The following is a 19,440-nucleotide window of genomic DNA, read 5'->3' on the forward strand; positions in this document are numbered from 1 at the left end:
AAGGAAACCTTATTCAGATCCTCCTCCTCTTTCTTCTTCTTTCGATTGCCTTTGGGAGTTTAAACTCCTTGGAAGATGAGGGTCATGCACCACTGACAGCTCCAAGGCCAGCATTTGTCATTTGCCTGCAGAGAACTGCTGCTTCCCATGTTATTGGGGTGGTCTTGCATGTCGTTAAGAGACAAATGCCCCTGTCTCAAGGATGCTTCTTCATATGATAGAATAATCCAGAGGTCTCTTTGCAGCAATTCTTGGAGCTATTCTGCAAAGCCTGACATTTGAAATGGACCAGTGATCTGTCTTACATGTAGTCTTCATGCTATAAACAGTTTGAATGCACAAATCCAAGTGTTCTTTCCTGTGACATGACATGACATGCTGCAGGGCACAAGAGCTCTGAAAACAACCAAAGTTAGCTGTGCCCTACAAGCCACCCAGATCCTGTACCTTTTAAATAGCCAGTCTTTGTCGAACTCCTCCCCCCTTTTGAAGATATTTTTGGCAGAGTGGGGATTTTGTTTGTTTGTTTTCTGTTTTTTTTTGTTTTTTTTTTTTTTTTTAAGAACCCTCTAATTTCTTGTTCAGTTTTTCTCCCGCTCCTGAGCCCTTTGAAAGTAGCTTTATGCCGTCACTGACACCAAACTGACACTTTGCGTTTCCCCACTTCTTATCCCTTTATGGCAACAGATGTTGAAATTTTGTATCCCTTTTATCTGTCCCTCTTTGCCCTCTTCCTGTAATTAGGTTTCCCTTGTTAGCAGTACAAAGTGGCCCGGTTTGCTGCCTGGCCTTTTGAGCCATTGTGTCGGAGCACATTTTTTCCTCCTCTTTCGGAAGAGTTCCTTCCCCCTTAAGTAATAGGCAGGGTGTGGGCCAGAGCTGTGGCTTTTTCTTGTTTCTTTGTTCTCCATTTATCTCTGCCACCTTTTTCAAAGAGATGGAGAAAAAAATAGAGAGTGCGTGGAAGGGGAAGATACAGAGTTGCATTTCTTGACCATCAGGCCCCCCTGCTCTTCAGGTGTTCAAGGCAGGTGCCTTTGATGTTTGCAGCTTTTGGGGAGGTGGGAGGTAAAGGATTCATGAGAGTGACTTGGGAGTGGAGGAGAAGTGAGATTCAGGTGTATGGATGGTGCCCTCAGCAGAGGGTTGGGAAGGAGTCTTAGGTAGCCAGGCAGCAGCTGAGCAGGTTAGTAATCTGTTCTGCCTCTAGTGTTATTGCACTGTGCTCTTTCTTTCCAAGAGCCAGCATGAGTGTCACCATCTTTAAGCAGCTGGCTGAAGTGTGCTAATGTGCTGCTGCTGTATCTCTAGTGTGTGTTTCCATAGGTCCCTTGCTAGGTTACATCTGTCTGGGCCACAGAGGGGGCAAGAATGAGTTGCTGTCTTTCCAACTTTTGGTTTATGTTGATCTGCATCCATTTTGGTATGCAAAATCCATCCATTATAGCACTGAACACTCTGGTCAGCTGATCACTACTGATGATTTCCTGTTTAAATCCAGACCTTCTTGACTTTGTCTCCTGTTGTGCTCCAGTTTGTAATTATGTGGAAATAGATGAGTGAAATTAAGGTCTGCAGGTCTAGTTCTTAGTTATAAGTCTTGCTGAATGTTTTCAGTAGAAGTTTTTAATGTAGAAGCTTGTCTCAAGGCTTCTTAGTATTGTGTTGTAAAGTAATTTCTGTAGAAGAGCATTGTCTCCACAGCTTTGAACTCCAAGGCTTATGAAAGTTTGAGACCCTCTAATTTAATCACCAAAGGAGCTGTTGGGTGAAGGAAGCACATATATTCAGAACGGGAGTTGGTAAATCAGAAGGAAAGGTAACTGACTCCAAGAGGAGTCAGTGTGGGTGTCAGAGTGGGGTGTCTGTTTCACCCAGGCATTTAAACTGAATTTTTCCAGTCACAGAGAAGTGGGTGCATAGGTCTGATAATAGGAAAGACAAGCAATAGCAAATATTATCCTGTCACTGATATCCTGTCACCAGTTTCACAGGATTTGGATAGCAGCAGAATAAATGCAGTAAATGTAGTATACCCTTTCCAGCCCTGCTTTTCTATAGATTCATATGCCAGGCATCTATTTTTGCCAGGGTAACTCCTCAGGGTTTTGTGGGAAAGAGGCTCCCTATTGCTTTCAAACTTGAATTTCTTTCTCCGGATCTCTGTCTTGGCTGAACACAGTTTTAAATCACAATGACCAATCCAGACTTTTGCGTGTTGTTGGAAGCAGGACACCAGGCCTATGGCCAGCTTGAGCCTGTTCTGGAGAAAGCTTGCTGGTTCAGGGAGCCTCTTAAGTGGTGGTTTCTTGGATGACTGTCCCTTTTAGAAGACTTTGTTATGTTCAGAGCTCTGTCTCCTGTCTATAATGGATAGCTTCAGTCTTGTCTGTACAATGTACTCCCACGGTATGCATATTTTCTCAAAACTGAGGCCTTGTTGTTCTTTTCTGATTTCTAGATGGGCTTTTGGGTTTTGTAATGCTATGTTTCTGGACTCTCTCACATAAGCTTGGCATCTTCTCGCTTCTTTTTGTTAAGAAGGCTCTGGTCCATCTTAACCTAAATGTAAAATCATTGTAAGAGGAGGAACATATAGGTGTTTATCCTAAATCCTTTTTTTCCCCATGGCAGCCTTGTCCCTGTCTCACTAGAAAGGACCATGAGGCCAGTTCCTGCCTTTTGGATGTGTGCATGTTCAGGGCATGCTGCAGCCTTTGAACTCTTGTTCAGGCATATTTATGACAACTTTACAAGGCCCTGAACAATCAGAGAGCATGGGTGGGGGCTGGACACTCCAAGCACATCAATCAGTTTCATCCCTCTGAGCCAAAGCAAAAGTAATCTTTATTTTTCCCTGGGTTGAGAGAGAATCAACAGAGGCAAGAGAGAAGAATGGGAAGAAGTGAATGAGGAACCCCCTCTGTCACTGGCTAGTGGTAGCTCATTTAAACAGATGGCTTTGTTTTGATTTGGACTCTCAATTTTTTTGTCTCCCCACTAAAGGAGACCTGCAGAGCTCTGTCCAGAAAGGGAGCAATACAGCCGCCTGTTCCCACACAAGTGGGGCGAAAGGCGAGAGGCTTTGAGAATTCCCTGCTTCTTTTCCTCACCTCCCTCTTTTTCTCTTCCTCCAAGAAATCACAGTTTGAGAATTCCCCCCTACTCCTCCTGTTGGAAAGAAAGACAGAGAAGACATTCTTGACATTCTTTGCAGAGAAAAGGGGTTAAATGTCTGAATTTGGGGGTCACCATGTTATACAAATTGCAATCTAATAGTTTTTACAAGAACACACGTGTGCTAAGAAAAGGAGCCATGGACAAGAAAGAAAAGAGGATAGACAACCTTTTTTGTTCTATATTCTTTTTTTTTCCCCCTCAAGGTTTTGGACTATTGTCATGTCCTGTCTCTCTCCCCTCCTCACCCCCGAGAGGGAGAACATTGGTTTTATAGTTAAATTGGTTCGTAAAGCAGAAGGGCTTGGTGCCATTTCTGTTTGTTTTCCCAAATAAAAGCCCCAGCAGGGTCTCTTTTGCACCGTTGTGGCTTTATTTGAAGAAACTGGCTTTTTCCCATAGCCCAGTGTGTCAGTTTATCCTCTGAACTTAACCTTATGGGAACCCGAACAACAAAAACTCACAGGGTCCCAGAGCTGGAAAGGTAAAGAAATTGTATCTTTTTATTGGACCATTTAAAATGTGTGTGGGCCAATTCAGAGAAAGCAGAAGAAAAGAAGGCAAAACTCCCTTTTCTGTCTCTCCTCTCAACACAATCTCAGACCGTCGTTGGTGTCTTTCCCCCCTACTGTCTCGAGTCCCTTCAGCTGCACTGAGGAATCAGGGAGAGGCATTTGCCCTGAAAATCACTTGAAACAGCATTTCTGAGCCATTTCACTTGGAGGCATTCCCTCAAAATTCCCCAATCCAATCCCACACATCCCTGCATGAATTAGTAGCCTGGTCTAAATGCAGGGGTAACTTTGGGGTAGGATAGAAGAGTAACTTTGCCAAGGATCTGTGTTTCTTCCTCTACAATATCTGTACAATATAGATGTTGTTTGATCAAGCCTTTCCCTTCTTAGCATGAGTTGCTGCATCCCCTTAGTGCCTCAGCTGCTATTGCAAAACACCTAGAAGAGATGGCAGCTCAGCTCTTCCCTTTGGTTTTGGTGCACTCTTCTAATTGGATAACAGAAATTGTGCAAATGCTGCACTTGGGATCATTATTTTTAAATGGATTTGTTTTCCTTTCTCATTGCTTGATATTTAGATCAAATATCCCAGTGTTTGGAACTGAACAGAGCTCTTTATACCTTTTTTTAAAAAGTTTATGCTTCCCACCTGTCTTGTTTCAAGTAGTTATTGGGGTTGAAATACTGGTTTACAGCTCTCTTTGGTTTCTGAACAGTCATCTGCTTGTGTGCAATAGATTCTCCTCTTTGATGAATGATCATAGTTCACAGATGAGGATTCCAGAGCCAGTGAATTGTCCTCAGTTTCACACATCTCTGTTTTCAACAGATGTTCAAAATTCAGCAGTTTCCTAGTGTTTTCATATTTATATAATATCAATTCTAGTGAACTGGGGTCACCAGAAATTGAGGGTAGGGAGAAAAGTCATTCCCGCTTTTGGAGTGTAGTTTCTTGTGTACGGCAGACAGCTGGGCAAGATACTCAGCAAATGGGCAGGTTCCAGGGAGGTAGGTGCAGACTTCTTTTGGACTCTGACTATCAGAAAGATCTCAGGGAGATCCTGAGCTTTTATGGCCACACAAACAGTTGCAGTGGCTTAGGAGGCCGTATATAACTTTAACTTGGTGAAGCAATATCCCATGTGTTATCTGGGAAGTAAGCATTTGGGCTCTGCCATGACTGATCTTAATTTGTCTTCATATTAGTGATTGAGAAGGAATAGAACTTGAAGCTGTTTTTAAAAAAAGAACAAGAACTTAAAGAAACCAGACTGTTTCTTCTCTTCACTTTTCTTCCGCGTTGCCTGTCTTCTGGAGGTATCAGGAGAACTGTACTCATGGCTAGATTTCTAGCATGGAAAGGAAAGATTGAAATATGGAAATCCTGAATAAATACCTGATTTTAAAAGTAATTTTTAAAAGTCTTGAAGAACTTGGAAATTGATTGAGAGGGATCAAAGGATTCTCTATAGTGTCTGAACAAAATGCCTTTCATTGTTGAACTCATCAGTTGGATATATTTACCAGGCACGTTGACTTGGTTAAACATCTTGTTCTATCACCAAGGAGTCCGGAGTCTAGTGCCAATACAGCTTTCCTATACTAGGGATGAAATAGGCTGCTGGATTTGCTCTGGCTCTGTTCCTTATGGGCAGATACTGGAATATTGCCAATATTATTCAGTCTGTCTAGATGCTTAACAGGATGTATGAAAAATTAGGAATATTATAAGATTCCTCATCACTCAAGGCTTACTTGTGTCTTTGTAGGTGCTGCATTGGTGCAGGTGGTTTGTGATTAAAGTGCTGAAATTGAGAGCTTTTGCTCTAGAGTGGTCTTTCCAGAAAACTTGTTCTGTCATATCTGTGATTCTGCCTCATGGAGCTCCTCTGGTGTAGAGTTGTTTCTGTTGGTGCCACCCAGCACTGGGACTGAACGTGGGCACTGTCTGGCCCAGGCTGTTCAGTACAAAGACAAGCAAAGCTCCAACCATCTGCACAGGTAACTACCTGGCTTGCCTGAAGAAGACCTGGGAGCAAAACAGCTAATTGCTACTGCTGGAGAGCAATGGCAGGGTGGGGAGATGGTGTGCCTCTTCCTGTTTGGGCTCACTTGGCCTTCACAGACACTTCCTGACTAACCTTCACAGCCCATAACCAGGACAGGGCCTCTGAAGCACTGAGGATCAGCCTTCCTGAGATTTGAAAGGTGTTTAGGTGAAAAAAGGACCACAAATGAAAAAAAGTGGCTGTTTCCTGCTCTGTTTGGCTGATGCTGGTGAAAAAGGTCCAAGATAGCTATGCCATCTCTTTCTGTCCCTCATGGAGTAGGTATCTTTTGTCCCTCTAAGTTGTTAGAAACCATTGGTGATATTCTGGTGAAGCTGCTGCTATTCTGTTGCCTGTTCATGGGTTATCTTGATCCTTTATGGGTTATTAAGGATTAACTGTGGGTTTTGCTCAGAAGAAGGGGGGAAGCTGTTCAGGTATGAGGTTTTAGGGAAGGGATTATTTGGGATAACCGAGAGTGGACAATTTGTGGGCACTAACTTGTGATCCCAAGACTGGAAGAGTTGTGGTGGTAGAATTCCCTTCCTAGCATGGGCTCAGCATGGCTGTGTATGCTGCAGGCACAAAGATCGAGTCTGGCATAGTGATAGCTGTCCAGAGACACCTTAATCTGCTGAATAAAGGGGAAATACTAATCTTTCACCTTAAGTGTGCCCATGCCAGAACACATCCGTGTTTTGTTTGTGTCCCCAGTGTACAGTACAGTAAATTTTCCCCTGGTGCCAGATGGTTAAGTGCTTCACTGTAGCAACTACCATATTGCCTCTGTAAATTGCCAGAGAGCTGCTCCTTTGTCCAAGGGCTGCAGATCCCACCTGAGAGCTGCTTTGGCTGACCTGTTCTTGGGCCAGGAGAACTGAACTGATTACCAAACCAGCAAAGCAAGGTTTACTTTGCTGCAGTAAGTTGCTAGTATCTGTAGTCATTTTATGCCTACAGAGAAAAGCCAATTCTTTTCTGCTTCCTTTTTTTTTTTGTTGCCTTTTCTTTCATTTTTGTTGCCTGGGATGGAAATGTAAGCAGAGGGAGGAAAACTGGTGTGACTCTGTTGAAGTGCTTGGGTACCACTGCAGTGGGGTGTGAAGGCATGGAGAAACAATGGGAGTGAAGCGCCTGAGTGGTGCTCAGGGTCCAAGCTGCTGGTGCTGCCTAGAGCTCACTGGGGTAGCTCACCTCTTGGGAATAACTTTGCTCCTGCCTGAGCAACTGGCAGAAGATTCTGTCAGTTGGGCAGTTTGGCCTCTTATGCATCTCACAGGTCATTCAAGGATTCTTGTCTGGGAGAGCAGCTGACTCCTCCTCATACCTCTGTTGTATGTCTTACAACTCTGGGCTATATTTATATCTTGTAGGATGAAGAAAGTTTTGCAGAAGCTCTGATAAGGGCTGTGTGCATATCCATTTGTCCTGCTGGCTTTGCAGAATGGCAGATGGAGGGGATCTGTGTGCTTGGAAGGGTGGGGGAGTGCCAGAGCACTCATGTCCATCCATGTCTCACTCCACTGTAGATCTGATGACCCATCTGTGCCAACCAAACCCCATTGCTCTTTCTCACAGTGCTCAAACGATGAGTGGTTCAACCTCTCAACCCACAGACAGGTGCAGAATTGCTGCTGGGTTGGTTTACAAGTAACCTTCCAAGGGTTAATGTATTGTGAGAAGGTTGCAAAGGGCTGAAGCCTGGAATCCCCTCGTTTCCTTGCCTGGAGAAATACAAAGTCCAATAAGCCAGCACCCCTGGATTCGTGTTGGGGGGGATTAATTCATGCACTTGATGTTAAAGCTTGTCCGAGAGGTTTGCATGGGGGGGCCATTGCTAGGGCTGGTTGGCCTCTCTAAATGGTTGCTAGGGCCCTGGCATCAAGGTCCAATGTAGCTGCCCACAGCCACGGTCACGGAGGGAATTACACAGCCACAAAGAAATTGTTATTCTACATAATCTGCTCTTTGGAGAGTGACTGTGGGGAAACAGGCTGGCCCCAGCATGCCGCCAGCTCTGTGATCATAGAAGCGTGCTGGCTGCAAAGATCGGCCAGGGCTCGCCTTCTGATCTGGGGACACCAGGGCTCGAGGCGCTAATCTGCTTTATCAGCGATTTCTCTCTCCTGACACAAAGGTGTTTACTTGTTTTAACATCTCCCAGGACTCTATTTCTCCTTTTGTGTGGTCTTTATCCCCCGACGAGGGCTTTAGCCCAGATTACAGACAGAATTAAGGCATTTGGCGATGTGCCTCAGAACTGTGTGATGCTGGATCAAGGAGCAGAATGTAACAAAATAATGGAGGGAGATGCTGAGAGTGACCCCACTGCGGGATCCGTGCTGTTGGCTTTCAGGACTGCTTCATTGTCCTGAGAACCAGGAGGCTGTTGGTGAGGGGTGGCCATGCAGCAGAGTTTGAAAAGCAGGTGCTTCAGGTTTTATTGTGTCCAGCATTTTTGATGTAGAGGGTGTGAGGAGAAGGAAGAAAGGAGGGTTTGCAATAGGTGGCCATATCAAGAAGCTGGGCAGATTGCCCACTCCATTCTCAGGAGTCTGTCCTGTCTGAATACTACTGGCTGCTGCAGCCAGAGGAATGACACTGGGACAGGTTATGCTATGTACCTGATGCAATTTCGTGTGACCCAGGGAAGCAGATCAAGCTTCTTCTTGAAGTCTGGCAGGCTGGGACCTCACCAGGCACCATCCAGTAGGTGAGCTGCTGCTTCTGCATATAAACGAGCAGCAGAAAGCACTCAGTATAGAGCTTCATGGAGATCTTGCTTTGCTCTTTCACTGCAGGCAAGGAATTAAAAAGGAAGAAAGGATCAAAAAAAGGAGAAAAATCTAGCCTTTGGGAGGTCATCTCCAGATGACTGATCATTGGGGTGGTTGCTTTTGACCTATCATGTCCAGCCCCAGATATGGTGTTTGTAGAATGTGGTATAACAGGAGGGGGTTGAGGAGAACAGCCATGACAGACTGGGTTGGGAAAGTTGAGATCTGTGCTGTGTGTCAAAGATCTAGGAAAATACCCCAGTGGACAGTATTTTGAAGGACAGAGTATGGGATGGGACTGAACACATAAATGGCTCTTGCAGACTATTTGAAGTCTGACTAAGCTGGGAGTTGTCTGCTATGGAACTGGAGCCGTATAATTCAGAATACTGGTCCCTTCTCCCAGGGAATAGGATCCCATTCTGCTGGGGGTCAGCTGCATCTGTACCTTGGCTCTTCCTCTTTCAGCTGGGACTCCTGCTGGTCACCCTTCATGACCCTTCATGACCCTTCATGGTTAGTGGCCAACCAGTAGCAGAAGCTGGGGGTGGGAGAGGAAATCTGTGTGGGCTTTTGTATTCTGTTATATCACAGAAATGAGATCTGGAGGGCTTCTGTGACACCATCTGTGCTCCGGCCAGCTGAACTGGAAGGGCTTTTTGCTCTGAATGACTCTTCCCCTAATGTGTTTCATTGCAGTGGTCAGCTGTTGACCTGTTTAGGGACCGACTTCCACCGTGGAGCTGGAGTCCTGGATGTGTTCTACGAAACGCCGTCCCTTCTCCTTTCTTGTGGGTATGACACCTACATCCGCTACTGGGACATACGGACCAGCACCAGGTGAGCCTGCCCTGCTGGCGTCTGGGGCCCACGGAAGGCTCCTGCACTGTCCTTGTGCAGTATTTGGGAACTCAGCTCGCACTGAATTAGCTCCTTCAGGCAGAGTGGATGGAGGAGGCTCAGCCCTGCTCTGGTTTGTGTTGTCCTTGCAGGAAGTGTGTCCAGGAGTGGGAAGAGCCCCATGACAGTGCCCTGTACTGCATAAGGAGCGATAAGAACCATATGATCGCCAGTGGCTCTTCCTACTACGGCGTGGTGCGCCTCTGGGATAAGCGGCAGACTCGGTGCCTGCAGGTGAGCACCAGTGGGAGTTTGAGCAGCAGCAGAGCTTCTCAGTTGTTTTCTGGCAGCCCAGTGTGCATGCCTTGTGGGAAGAAGATAGAGGGACTGCTGGGCTGTCTTTGGGGCTAGTCCACCATGGCAAACCTAACCTATATGTAGGGAAAACCTGCTTTCTCAGACATCTCAGCCTTTGGATCTGTAACACCAGCCAGCATCTTTGGCCTGACCTTGTTTCTGAAAGGTTGATTCTTCTGTTTTTTGCAGAGCTTTCACCTGTCTTCACCCACCAGCAGCCCAGTGTACTGCCTCCGTTTCAGTACCACCCACCTGTACGCTGCCCTGGCATCAGCCCTGCACGTCCTGGACTTCACAGCCTCGTGAAGGGCATCACAGCTGCTTCTGGTGACCCCAACTCAGCAGAGCTGACACATGGCTCAGGGAATTGCAGGGCAGGAGAGGTGAGAAAGGCCCACAAGGCTTCTGAAAGGACTTTTTTGCCTGCCAGAAAGCTACAATGAAGAGTGCAGAAAGGGCCAAACTTTCTCAACCTTACCTGCCTGTTGATGAAAATAATAGGCCAATTGTCCTTTACCCTTTTTATTTTATGCAAGTCAGGAATTGTTTTATTAACTGTGTTTCTTTTTTCTTTTCCTTTTTCCTTTGTTTTTTTTTTTTTTTTTTCCTGTGGATACATCATTTAAGGGGCAAATTGAGCCAGGATGCCCCATCAGCTGTGTGCTGGTCAGTTTGAGATCAGCCAAGCTCTAAGCATGTGAAACAAGACTAGGCTGTGTATGGGGTGAACTGATTTGGTGGAAGGGAAAGGTGCCTGGAGCAAGGCCCACCTTTCTCCTTAACTTGCTGTTCTGACAGCTGCTTGTGTTGTCCTTCACAGCCAAGAGCAACAATTGAGCTAAAAGGCAGAGCCAGCCCTGCTTTCAGTGTGCCTCCCCAAGTTGGCCGTCAGGTCAGGCTATGCACTTGGCAGGGCTGAAATAGTCATGTTTTGCTAAATAAAACTGAAAGGAAACAAAAGAGATTGTATGTTTTCTTTCAAGTTCTGAAGGAGCTGTGATGTTACCTGCTGATTGCAGGGGCCTGGGTGGGTGGGGGAGGTTGGACCTATTTTCAAATGCTGATCTCCATGTCTAATAGATCTCTCTCCGGGGCTAGGCCCTGTGACACTGCTGCAATGAGGCGGTTCCTGGGAGCTTGGATCTCCTGTCACTTTTTCAAACAAGAATTCAAAAAGTAGGATCTGTGACTCATTTGGTACCTGCACAGTGAAGCAGTGAATCAGACTAGTATGAACAGCTGGATGTGATTTACTGGGATCCTGTAGACACATTCAAGTGGGCTCTGCTCCTTTTTGTGTCATCCTTCTGAACCTGACGTGGGTCTCTGAAAAACCATAGCTTTCAGCATGCTCTGTGCTGTGTGATTGGATGTGGATAATGTGCTGTGAGTGGTGTCTGGGGTCTGGCCCTCCTTGGGGAAGGAAGTGTGGGAGCCCTATTTGGTTGAGTTTGGGTGTCCTGGATAGGTAGAGGAGAGAGCCACTCAGCATGGTGCTTTGTTAGAACTTAGTACGTTCATTTCCACTGTCAAGAGGCTGCTCTTCCCTTGTGATGCACAAGAATTGGAGGAATATGTTTGCTGGAGCCCCATACTCTAAGGAATTATCGTGGTGTGAAAGCAGCCTCATCAGGGGAGCTATGTTAGGAGCCCATGAGCAGCTCACTTGAAGGTAGGGATAGGCTTGCATAGTAACTGTTCAACTATGAACTGGGATGGAGCAACATTCAGAAATCTAAGCAAGGGGATGGCTGTTGGAGGAGTTGGTGAAGCAGCACTGTTGGGGCTGTCCCTGTGCAGTGAGGTTTGCAATGGTCCATGTTTGTGCCTTCACAGAAGGGTGGGCAGCTACTGCTCCTTAGGTGGCCAGCCACTGCTTCCCCTCCCTGCCAGGCACATGGAGGCAGCTGCACATTGGTTCCTGCCCTCTGCACAGCCCTGTCATGTTGTGGATGGCTGGCACTAAGGAAGAAGCTGCATGTCTTCCTCTTTACCCTGTTTCATAGGCTGTGCCCACTCAGTCTAAACATGGATGCTGTTTGCAGAGATTCCAGAGTCACCAGAGCATCCTTCTGACTGCATGGAGGAGCCGCATAACTGCACAGGAGGGAGCTGCTTCCAAGCACATCCCAGGCAAGTAATGGATGTGAGGAAGGAGTTCTTGTTTTCCAAACATTACTGCCTTCAGCAATGGTGGCAGATGGGAAATTCCCAAGGTGTCATGTTGGATGGGGACAGGGCTGCTGGCTGTGGATGTGGTGTGCTTCCTTTGCACACTACAGCTTCCCACAATTCATAGAAGGATCACTCCATCCCTGGAAACGTTCCAGGCCAGGTTGGATGGGGCTTTGAGCAATCTGTTCTAGCAGAAGGTGTCCCTGCCCATGACAGGGAGGTTAGAACTAGGTGATCTTTAAGGTCCTTTCCAACACAAACCATTCTATGGTTTTATGAAATGTCAGCATAAATCAGCAGGCCAGGCAGCAGACAGGTCACCTGCCTTGCCATCTTCCTGGGTTTACAGATTCCTCCAAATGTCTCCATTAACAACAACATTTTTATTAGATAAGGCAAAATAAATACCATGAAGCTGTGCCAGAGAGCTGCTCCTTACTTCAACCTCTGCCTCCCAATAGCCACTGCCTACTGGGTCTTACAGTCTCCATCCCCACTGTTAGCTGCCTTTATCTTCTTCAGCTCCTTCTGCAGCTGCTCTTCTGCAGCCAGGATCTCCTTTGGCTTCTGGTACTGTAGGACAGAAAGAAATGCCCTTAGCACTCCTGAACTCCTGTTCAGCCTTTGCTCCAAACAGACCCACTGCAACCTGTTGCTGCCAGCCCAGCAAGCGCCCTCCTGCCAAGGGAGGCCTTGTCATTACCAGCAGCCTCTGAAGCCTGTTTCAAGAGGTGGTACCATCAAGCTAAAGACATTTACCAAGTTCGGGAGTGTCTTTTACAGTGCAAGTAAAACTTTCCAGTTAGGTGTGGAATCCTGGCCCCCACCAACCCCTCTAGAATATCCTGGCAAGCAGATCCTTGCTGTGCTGACTGACCATATGCTCACAAGTGCTTTATATATATATATAAAATATGGTTGTTTTTCTTTTTAATGCAGAGAGAAGTAAGAGTTGCAGATCCTCTGTCTTCCCCTCAGAGGCCTCTCACCCAGCTGCAGCTTAGTAGTGGATGCAGGTGCTTTTTGCAAAGTTTGGCCAGTAGCAAACAGAAGCTCAGGAGGACTCAAGGTGCTCCTCCTCTTGGCCTATTTCCTCTGCACGTGCAGCCCAGGTCTGCTGCCAGGTTTCTCATGGAGGGTGTGTCCTCTGTGTAGCTGACTTCTGCACTGAATAAGGCAAACACCTGTTGCTCAAAAGCATCTGTCTGCTCCTTGCAACAAAAAGTGTGTGTCCATGTTGCTAGTCTCTTGCTTCTGCCATTTGTGTGGAAGCATTCCCTCTATGACACAAAGCAACAGATGATTATTTTTTTATTATTCTGTTTTAAGACTCCGAGACCTCAAAGTGCAGCAGATTCTTGGGCTTTTAGGCTCTGAGACAAGAGAAATTTAGTGTCACTGAGAGTGGAGGCTTGCTCAGGTGTGAGGGAGGGAATACATGGAAAACAGGGCACGATAGACACACTTACACCTGTATGTCACCTTGAGCAGCAAGCAGGGCCTCTCCTGCCACTGGGGACCTCTAGGCTAGTGTCAGCATGCCCAGTGTAATCTGAAACTCCCACCGACTGTGTGACAGAGAAGGAGCTGCATGGGTGACCCTCAGCTCAGACTCATTTCCCCACGTGTAAGAACTTTAGCTTCTTTGTGGACATAAAGAGTGCTGATCTGCATGGTTAAAACCTCACCGTGATGATCAGGGTGTTGTTGGCATGAGTGAAGCTCAGGGCAGCTGCATCCAAGGGGAGGTGGTATCGGTCCAGATCAGGAATAGAGAACTTTTTATAGTACCTACAAATGAGAGAGGAGACAGAAATAAGCAAGATGGGGTTTCTATTCTGCCACTAACGGAGTGCTGAGACACAGACTGCTGGTCTGCAAAGTGTACATGAGGACAACAGACCTTGGCAGAAGGCCCTTATGCCATGTTGTGTACCTGCCTGTGCCCCCAGGTTAGCAGGAGCACTAGAAACAAACCTCCAAACTGGAAACCAGAGCTGGCTAAGTCCTGAAGAGCTTTGGTGTGTGACAGCAGGCTTGGTCCCTCCAGCTTGCCTGTATGTGTAGTGCCAGCTATGGTTAGACTACCCAGCCCTACCAAGGTGTTCCTTGTCTTTTTCCCTGCTCATGGCCTCTCCTTCCCTCTAAGTAACAGCTTCCTTTAGCTTTTGTCAAAATAGCTGTCAAAGCTCTTGTGCCATATGATTTACTGTGATGCAATCCTTCTTAAACCCCTCTTTTTAACTTCTTGCTGTATTTCCTAGGTAGCTTCTTGCTTTGGTGGCACAGTGGTGCTCCTGCATACCTTGGGCACAAATCTCCAGTTGTAATTGCCCACAATCACCTGAGCCTCTGCTCTGCCGCATCTCCATGCAGCATCTGCATGGTGGTTGTGGTGCTCCTCTGCACTTACAGCTCTCCCAGTTGTTCCTTTCCTGGTTTCTATCCCAGTCTTCCAATAACCTCTCATATCCAAGCAGAGAACAGGGAGGTTTTTGCCAGCTAAGAGATTTCCTAAGACTTTGGAGCCAGAACCCTGTAGACCTATTTCTGTGTTTGCCTGAGATCTTCTGTGCTTGGCATTGCTTGCTCTGCATCTACTGCTTCTCTCTGGGGCTGCACCAAATACACTGGCTTGTGGTCCTGTGCCCACCTAGAGGCATGGCTGGATTCTTAGTCCCTTCCAACACTCTTGTGGGCAATCCTCTCCAAGGAATTGGCCTGTAGCTGGTACTGAGGTGCCTGGAGAGAGTGGGAATAGGCAGTGGCTGCTACCATGAGGGGTGGTTCTCAATTCAGCTGGCTGTGTGTGAGGCTTGGCCTCTCTAGCTACCTCTGCCCAAACTGCAGTTTATTTTCCAAGTCACGGTGAAAACAGCTACAAAGGGCAAATGGCTTTCCCGGTGCAGTGGGAGGAATGTACATGGCTTGTTACCGCAGGGCTCAAACCGTTCTGTGTTGTCACTGCTGTCGGTATTTGGAAAAGGTGGCAGACATGGATAATAAGGGAGATGTCAAAGGTTAAACAGCAGAGATTAGATGAACACAAAGACATGTTAAGGAAGTGTTAACTTCTTACCGATTAGACAAAAAAAAAAGCAGTACACAGAAAAAAACCCACTGTTTCAAAGGGCCTTGGGAGTCATCAATGAAACAGCAGCATTCTGCTGCCCCAGGACTAAGGAGAAGAGGAGAAGAATGGCTTTGGCTGGCCTCAAACTAAAATCTGTGACAAGATCAAAGGAAACCAGATCTGCCTTGCCAACCCCTCCTCCTCCTAACATTACCACTGCCTCTCAGTACAATAATTGAATCAGGTTTGGCGTTTGGGGAGGTGGCTTTCTAGGTTTGTTTTTAGAGTTCAGTTTAATGGATTTATTTTACAGCAAGAGGTTTTAAGCAAATCCCACTTGAGCAGCCCTTGCCGTGGCCAGAGGGAACAGAGTGACTGGTGGAAGTGAAGAGCTCCTGTCTGGGCTGGGGAGGTAGCTGATGGGTGGTTATCCAAGCCGATGCAGGCTGATTCTCTGCCCTCTCCTCTCACCCTATGGCCAAGGGGCAGTATTACACTCTAAGCCCAAGTCCTGGCCCGAGATCCACAGTATGTATGTGAAATCATCTCTGTTATTTTCCTACTGGAAACCCACTTTTTGTTAGCCCGTAGGGAAAACTGCTACTGGTATGCTGAGAATTTAGAGCTGAGCTACTCAGTAGTGACTTGGCAGCCCATCCTGTTACTTGTGCCTCTGGCTGGCGGTCAGCACAGCTCTGCTGCTCAGAAGCAGCATGGCTGACTTCCAAGGGTTGGAGAGGCTCCGAGGCTTCCTTTCTCTCCCATAGTGATGTGCACTCTGTGGATTCCATGCTGTTGTTGCTATCTTGGAATTAGTTGCTGAGTGGTGTCTTGCCCTGGCCGAGACCCAGGAGAAATGATCTAAGATATCCTGGAGCCTGTACTAAGTGTGCTAGTGCTGGTGTCTGTCCCTGCTCCCTACTGACAGCAACGTCATTCTTGTCCTCATGAAGTGGCTTTCAGCTTTAATTCTAAAAGTCCTTAACTGTCAGACACAGACCATGATTTGCTCTTGGGTCCTCTGGCACTAGTCTGTGAGAGAACAAGTGTCAGCTGCTCATGAAAGACTCTCCTGAGAGCCATACAAAAAAGCCAGAAGTCAGGTAGGGTGTAGGTAAAGCCTCAGTGCTACATCATAACCTTATGGCATCTATGCAGGAAGTTCCCACATACACACCACTATCAGTAGGACTGGAAGTAGATAAGCCTGTCTGTGACAGTATGTGCTTGGATTTAGGATCAAGTAGTCCATTCCTGTCCTAGCTCCATGAATATCCATGTGTGGCTGATGGGAATCTCATTCATCTTTTGCTACATGGGTCTCCCTACTAAAGCACCACTGTTCTGTGAATCCTTCTGTGTGCATTTAGGCCAACATCTTTCTGTATTAGAGCTGTATTTACTTGCTGTTTCTATGGGTTAACTTCCCTCTTCCCAGCCTTCTGGTTTTAAGCCTCCAGGTATGCTGATGTGCAGAGCTCCAGCAGCCTTATGCCGGGAGAGTCCCGTGTGCCGTGAAGTCCTCGGCAGCAGAAGGGCCGCAGTTCTGTGCCGACAGCACCACCTACAGCCACTTCCATCACCTTCCCTTGTGCTCCCAAGGCTCGTTCCGTGCACTCACTTCCCTATACTACGGCTCATCTTGGCTTATCTGGGGCTGTAGATGCTTTGGGACACAGTGTGTGTTTCATTCCGTGTGAGATGCCATGTATTGACACACTACAAGATGTGGCTGTAACAGCATTTTCCATTTTCTTCCTCCTATCTCAAATCTCTCTTGGCAGAACACTGTGATGCTTCTTTCCCAGATTCAATCTTTTTTGCTTGCTACCTCCAGATCACATCACTGGCATTGTGACTATCAGACATGTTTATGGAGGGAGATTTGCTTGGGTGCCCACGACTTTGCTATCTATGTTGAATCCTGCAGCATTATGAGATGCAGTGACTAAATCAGAGGGAGAAAATGGAATGTTCTAGCTTCAAGAGGTCTGCAAGGCTTTTACTTTATTTTTCTAAGGAAGTGACATCTGATGGTAAGAACAGCGCAAGCACCACCCTACAGGAGCCAAGATGAGTTTGCAATGGCCAATGCAGAGCCTGGGGGGCCCTACTTGTAAACATGTCTGAGGCAGTTGGGAGTGGAAATTGGGCAGCAGGAGACATGTGCTGCAAGGTGAGGCCCCTCAGCCCTTGCACACCGGGGACAGAAGAGGGGACAGCCCCCTGTGCAATCACTAGCCTGCTCCCTGTGCCAGCCCACCCCAAGGACTGTCAGCACCGGCAGTGCTGTCCTTACTGACTTCTTGTTGGTGGTCCGGACGACGCAGCAGCGCTGCTCCTCCTCCACGGAGACGCTGTAGACCTCTTTGGGGTAGGGAAGGTTACGGATCCGCCACTGGAAGCTGCTCAGGGTATCCTTCCTCATGAAGATAGGCTACAGCAAACAAGTACCTTTAGCAAGGCCTCTCCAGCTGTCTCTTCTCCTCCCTGTCTCCTTCCTGTACTACCTTGTGAGACCCCACATGGGAACAGCTATTCTTTCACACTGGAGCGTTAGGGAGTAACTCAAGAAGCTGCCTGAGCACCACTTTCCTACAGCCAGGGCTGCTCTGCCGTGGCCCAGGGCACTGCTTGCAGGAGGCTGAAAGCGTTCAGTGGGGAAGCCTTGCAGTACAGGGTTACAGGGGCCTCTTCCTCACAGACAACCAAATACTGAGCTCTGCCTGCTCTAGGAACCTGCTGGATTCAGTCCTAGCTCTGCCCCAATTTATGGTGCAGAGCTGTGCTTGTGTTTCAGAAGCACAGCTTCTGAAAAGATAATGAGATACTAAAACAGCTGCACCCTCAGCTAGAGGGGTGTGAAGATGAACCAAGCTGTGCCCTGTTAGGGAGCAGCCTGCTATGCACTGCCACCTTTCATTGCTATCACCTTTGTTTTCCATCCCCTGACCTGTCCTGGCACTTGCATTCCTGTCACCCTGCTCTTTCAAGACAGGATAGTAGTTCGCCAACACAGCAGTACAGTTTCTTTACTTAAGGAAACTACAAATCTCTTGAAGACTCTTAAAAAACCTAAGCTATGCCTTCTTTCTACTCAGCCCTGCAGTTTTGGGGTGATTTGTAGCAGAGTGCTGGGTGCATTAGGGCTGTCTCTTGGTGACCTGTGCTCTACCAACTACTGCTGTAAGCACAAGACAAGGTAGTTTTAGGTGCAGTGGTACCTGCAGAGCCTTACATACATTTGAACTGCTCTCTGTTATAAGCTCTGACTCCAGTGCTCCCAGGAGTGGCGAGGTCGGCTCTCCCACTTCCACCTGCCACTTGCCGGTGCCCCCAAGGGTGTTTTTCTCTCGCCATTTTCTATCTGGGGAAGAGAGAAGTGTTTTAATTCTTCTGCTCTCTAAGAACTCCAGCAACTGACTGCCAAAGCTGCCCAGCACACTGAGATGATATGAATATATGTATCTTAATTCCAATAATTTCGACTTTGGTGTGAGTTGATCTGCTAGTTGGCCTATTCCTAGGTCAGAAATTCTGTGCTGAGTGCCTTTTTTTTTGCTACTTGGTGCTGAAGCCATGGTGGAGTTGTGACAGATGTTGTGCTGCAGCTGATGTGGTTTTGGACAAGAGCCATAAACAACACTTTGTTTGCAGTAGCAGAAGCCACCAAAAAGCATATTTCAGCCCTTCATGTGGTACAGACTTGGTGCCTGGCAACTGTGATGGCAATCCCATCTAGTCCATGGGATGTTAGGAGGAAATCCTGGGCTAAAGCAAGGTCTGCTATGCCATGAAAGTCAGAGAACCCTGGCTGCAAGCTGGACCCTCCTTCTGTCCCTACAAAATTCTGCTACAGACATGACTGTCTCCCAGGGTAGGCAGGGATGATTTGTTCCTGACCAGGTGGTCCATCTCAACATCCCAGCCCTGAGGGTACAAACCCACTGCCCTGCAGAGCACCACTTACTTATTAACTGGCCAGTCTTAATGTCGTACTCTTCGGCCATCTCCTTCCCATCCTCGAACAAGTAGTGGATCTTCCGCTTCCCTAGAGGCAAGACAGGTGTGAGAAGAAACGGGACACACCTACCCCTGGGTGTAGGACTCTGTCCCACTGTCTGGGGCTCTATCCCATTGTCCGGGACCCCGTCCCACTGCCCGCGTTGATGGCCTTGCGTCCTTCCCCGAGGCCCTGCCCGGGGTGCGGGGCTGTGCCCAGGAGCGCTCCCCTCCGCGCCCGCTGGCTGCAGGACCACCCCACACCCCGCGGCGGGGGCAGGCGAGGGCAATCCCGACCCTGACCCCGCGGTTACCGTCCTGCACCAGCGCCGTCTTGCCGGCGGCCCGCAGCCGCTCCAGCCAGCTCGGCACCGCCATGGCGGCCGCGCCGTCGCCGCGGCAACGCGGAAACTTCCGCGCGCGCGCCCGGCTGCGCTTCCGGCCGCGCGCGGCCCGGGGCCCTCTCGCGCCGCCCG

The 19,440-nt window shown here is 47.9% G+C and overlaps 2 protein-coding genes across 6 annotated transcripts in view; one reads left to right on the forward strand and one right to left on the reverse strand.

Moving 5' to 3' along the window:
* The window catches only part of FBXW4 (F-box and WD repeat domain containing 4), a 60,202-nt gene extending 49,528 nt beyond the window's left edge, over nucleotides 1-10,674 (forward strand). For 2 of the 3 annotated variants that reach the window (XM_004174861.6, XM_030276272.4), the window contains 3 exons: nucleotides 9,217-9,357; nucleotides 9,510-9,651; nucleotides 9,904-10,674. In XM_004174861.6, coding sequence (XP_004174909.5) covers nucleotides 9,217-9,357; nucleotides 9,510-9,651; nucleotides 9,904-10,020 — 400 coding nt within the window. In that variant the 3' untranslated portion in view covers nucleotides 10,021-10,674. The remainder of the gene's footprint in view (nucleotides 1-9,216; nucleotides 9,358-9,509; nucleotides 9,652-9,903) is intronic. The other variant, XM_030276273.4, reaches the window with a different exon arrangement.
* A 1,579-nt stretch (nucleotides 10,675-12,253) lies between these two features.
* Nucleotides 12,254-19,437, reverse strand: DPCD (deleted in primary ciliary dyskinesia homolog (mouse)). Of its 3 annotated transcripts, none has more exons than XM_012574533.5 (6): nucleotides 19,279-19,437; nucleotides 18,933-19,013; nucleotides 18,205-18,329; nucleotides 17,266-17,399; nucleotides 13,578-13,680; nucleotides 12,254-12,462 (listed from the first exon to the last, which is right to left on the reverse strand). In XM_012574533.5, exons 1-6 carry the CDS (start codon nucleotides 19,340-19,342, stop codon nucleotides 12,358-12,360), a joined length of 612 nt encoding a protein of 203 aa, XP_012429987.5. In that variant the 5' UTR covers nucleotides 19,343-19,437; the 3' UTR covers nucleotides 12,254-12,357.
* Between the last annotated feature and the right edge of the window lie 3 nt (nucleotides 19,438-19,440).

Source organism: Taeniopygia guttata, chromosome 6, assembly GCF_048771995.1.
Source record: "Taeniopygia guttata chromosome 6, bTaeGut7.mat, whole genome shotgun sequence".
NCBI lineage: Eukaryota > Metazoa > Chordata > Aves > Passeriformes > Estrildidae > Taeniopygia > Taeniopygia guttata.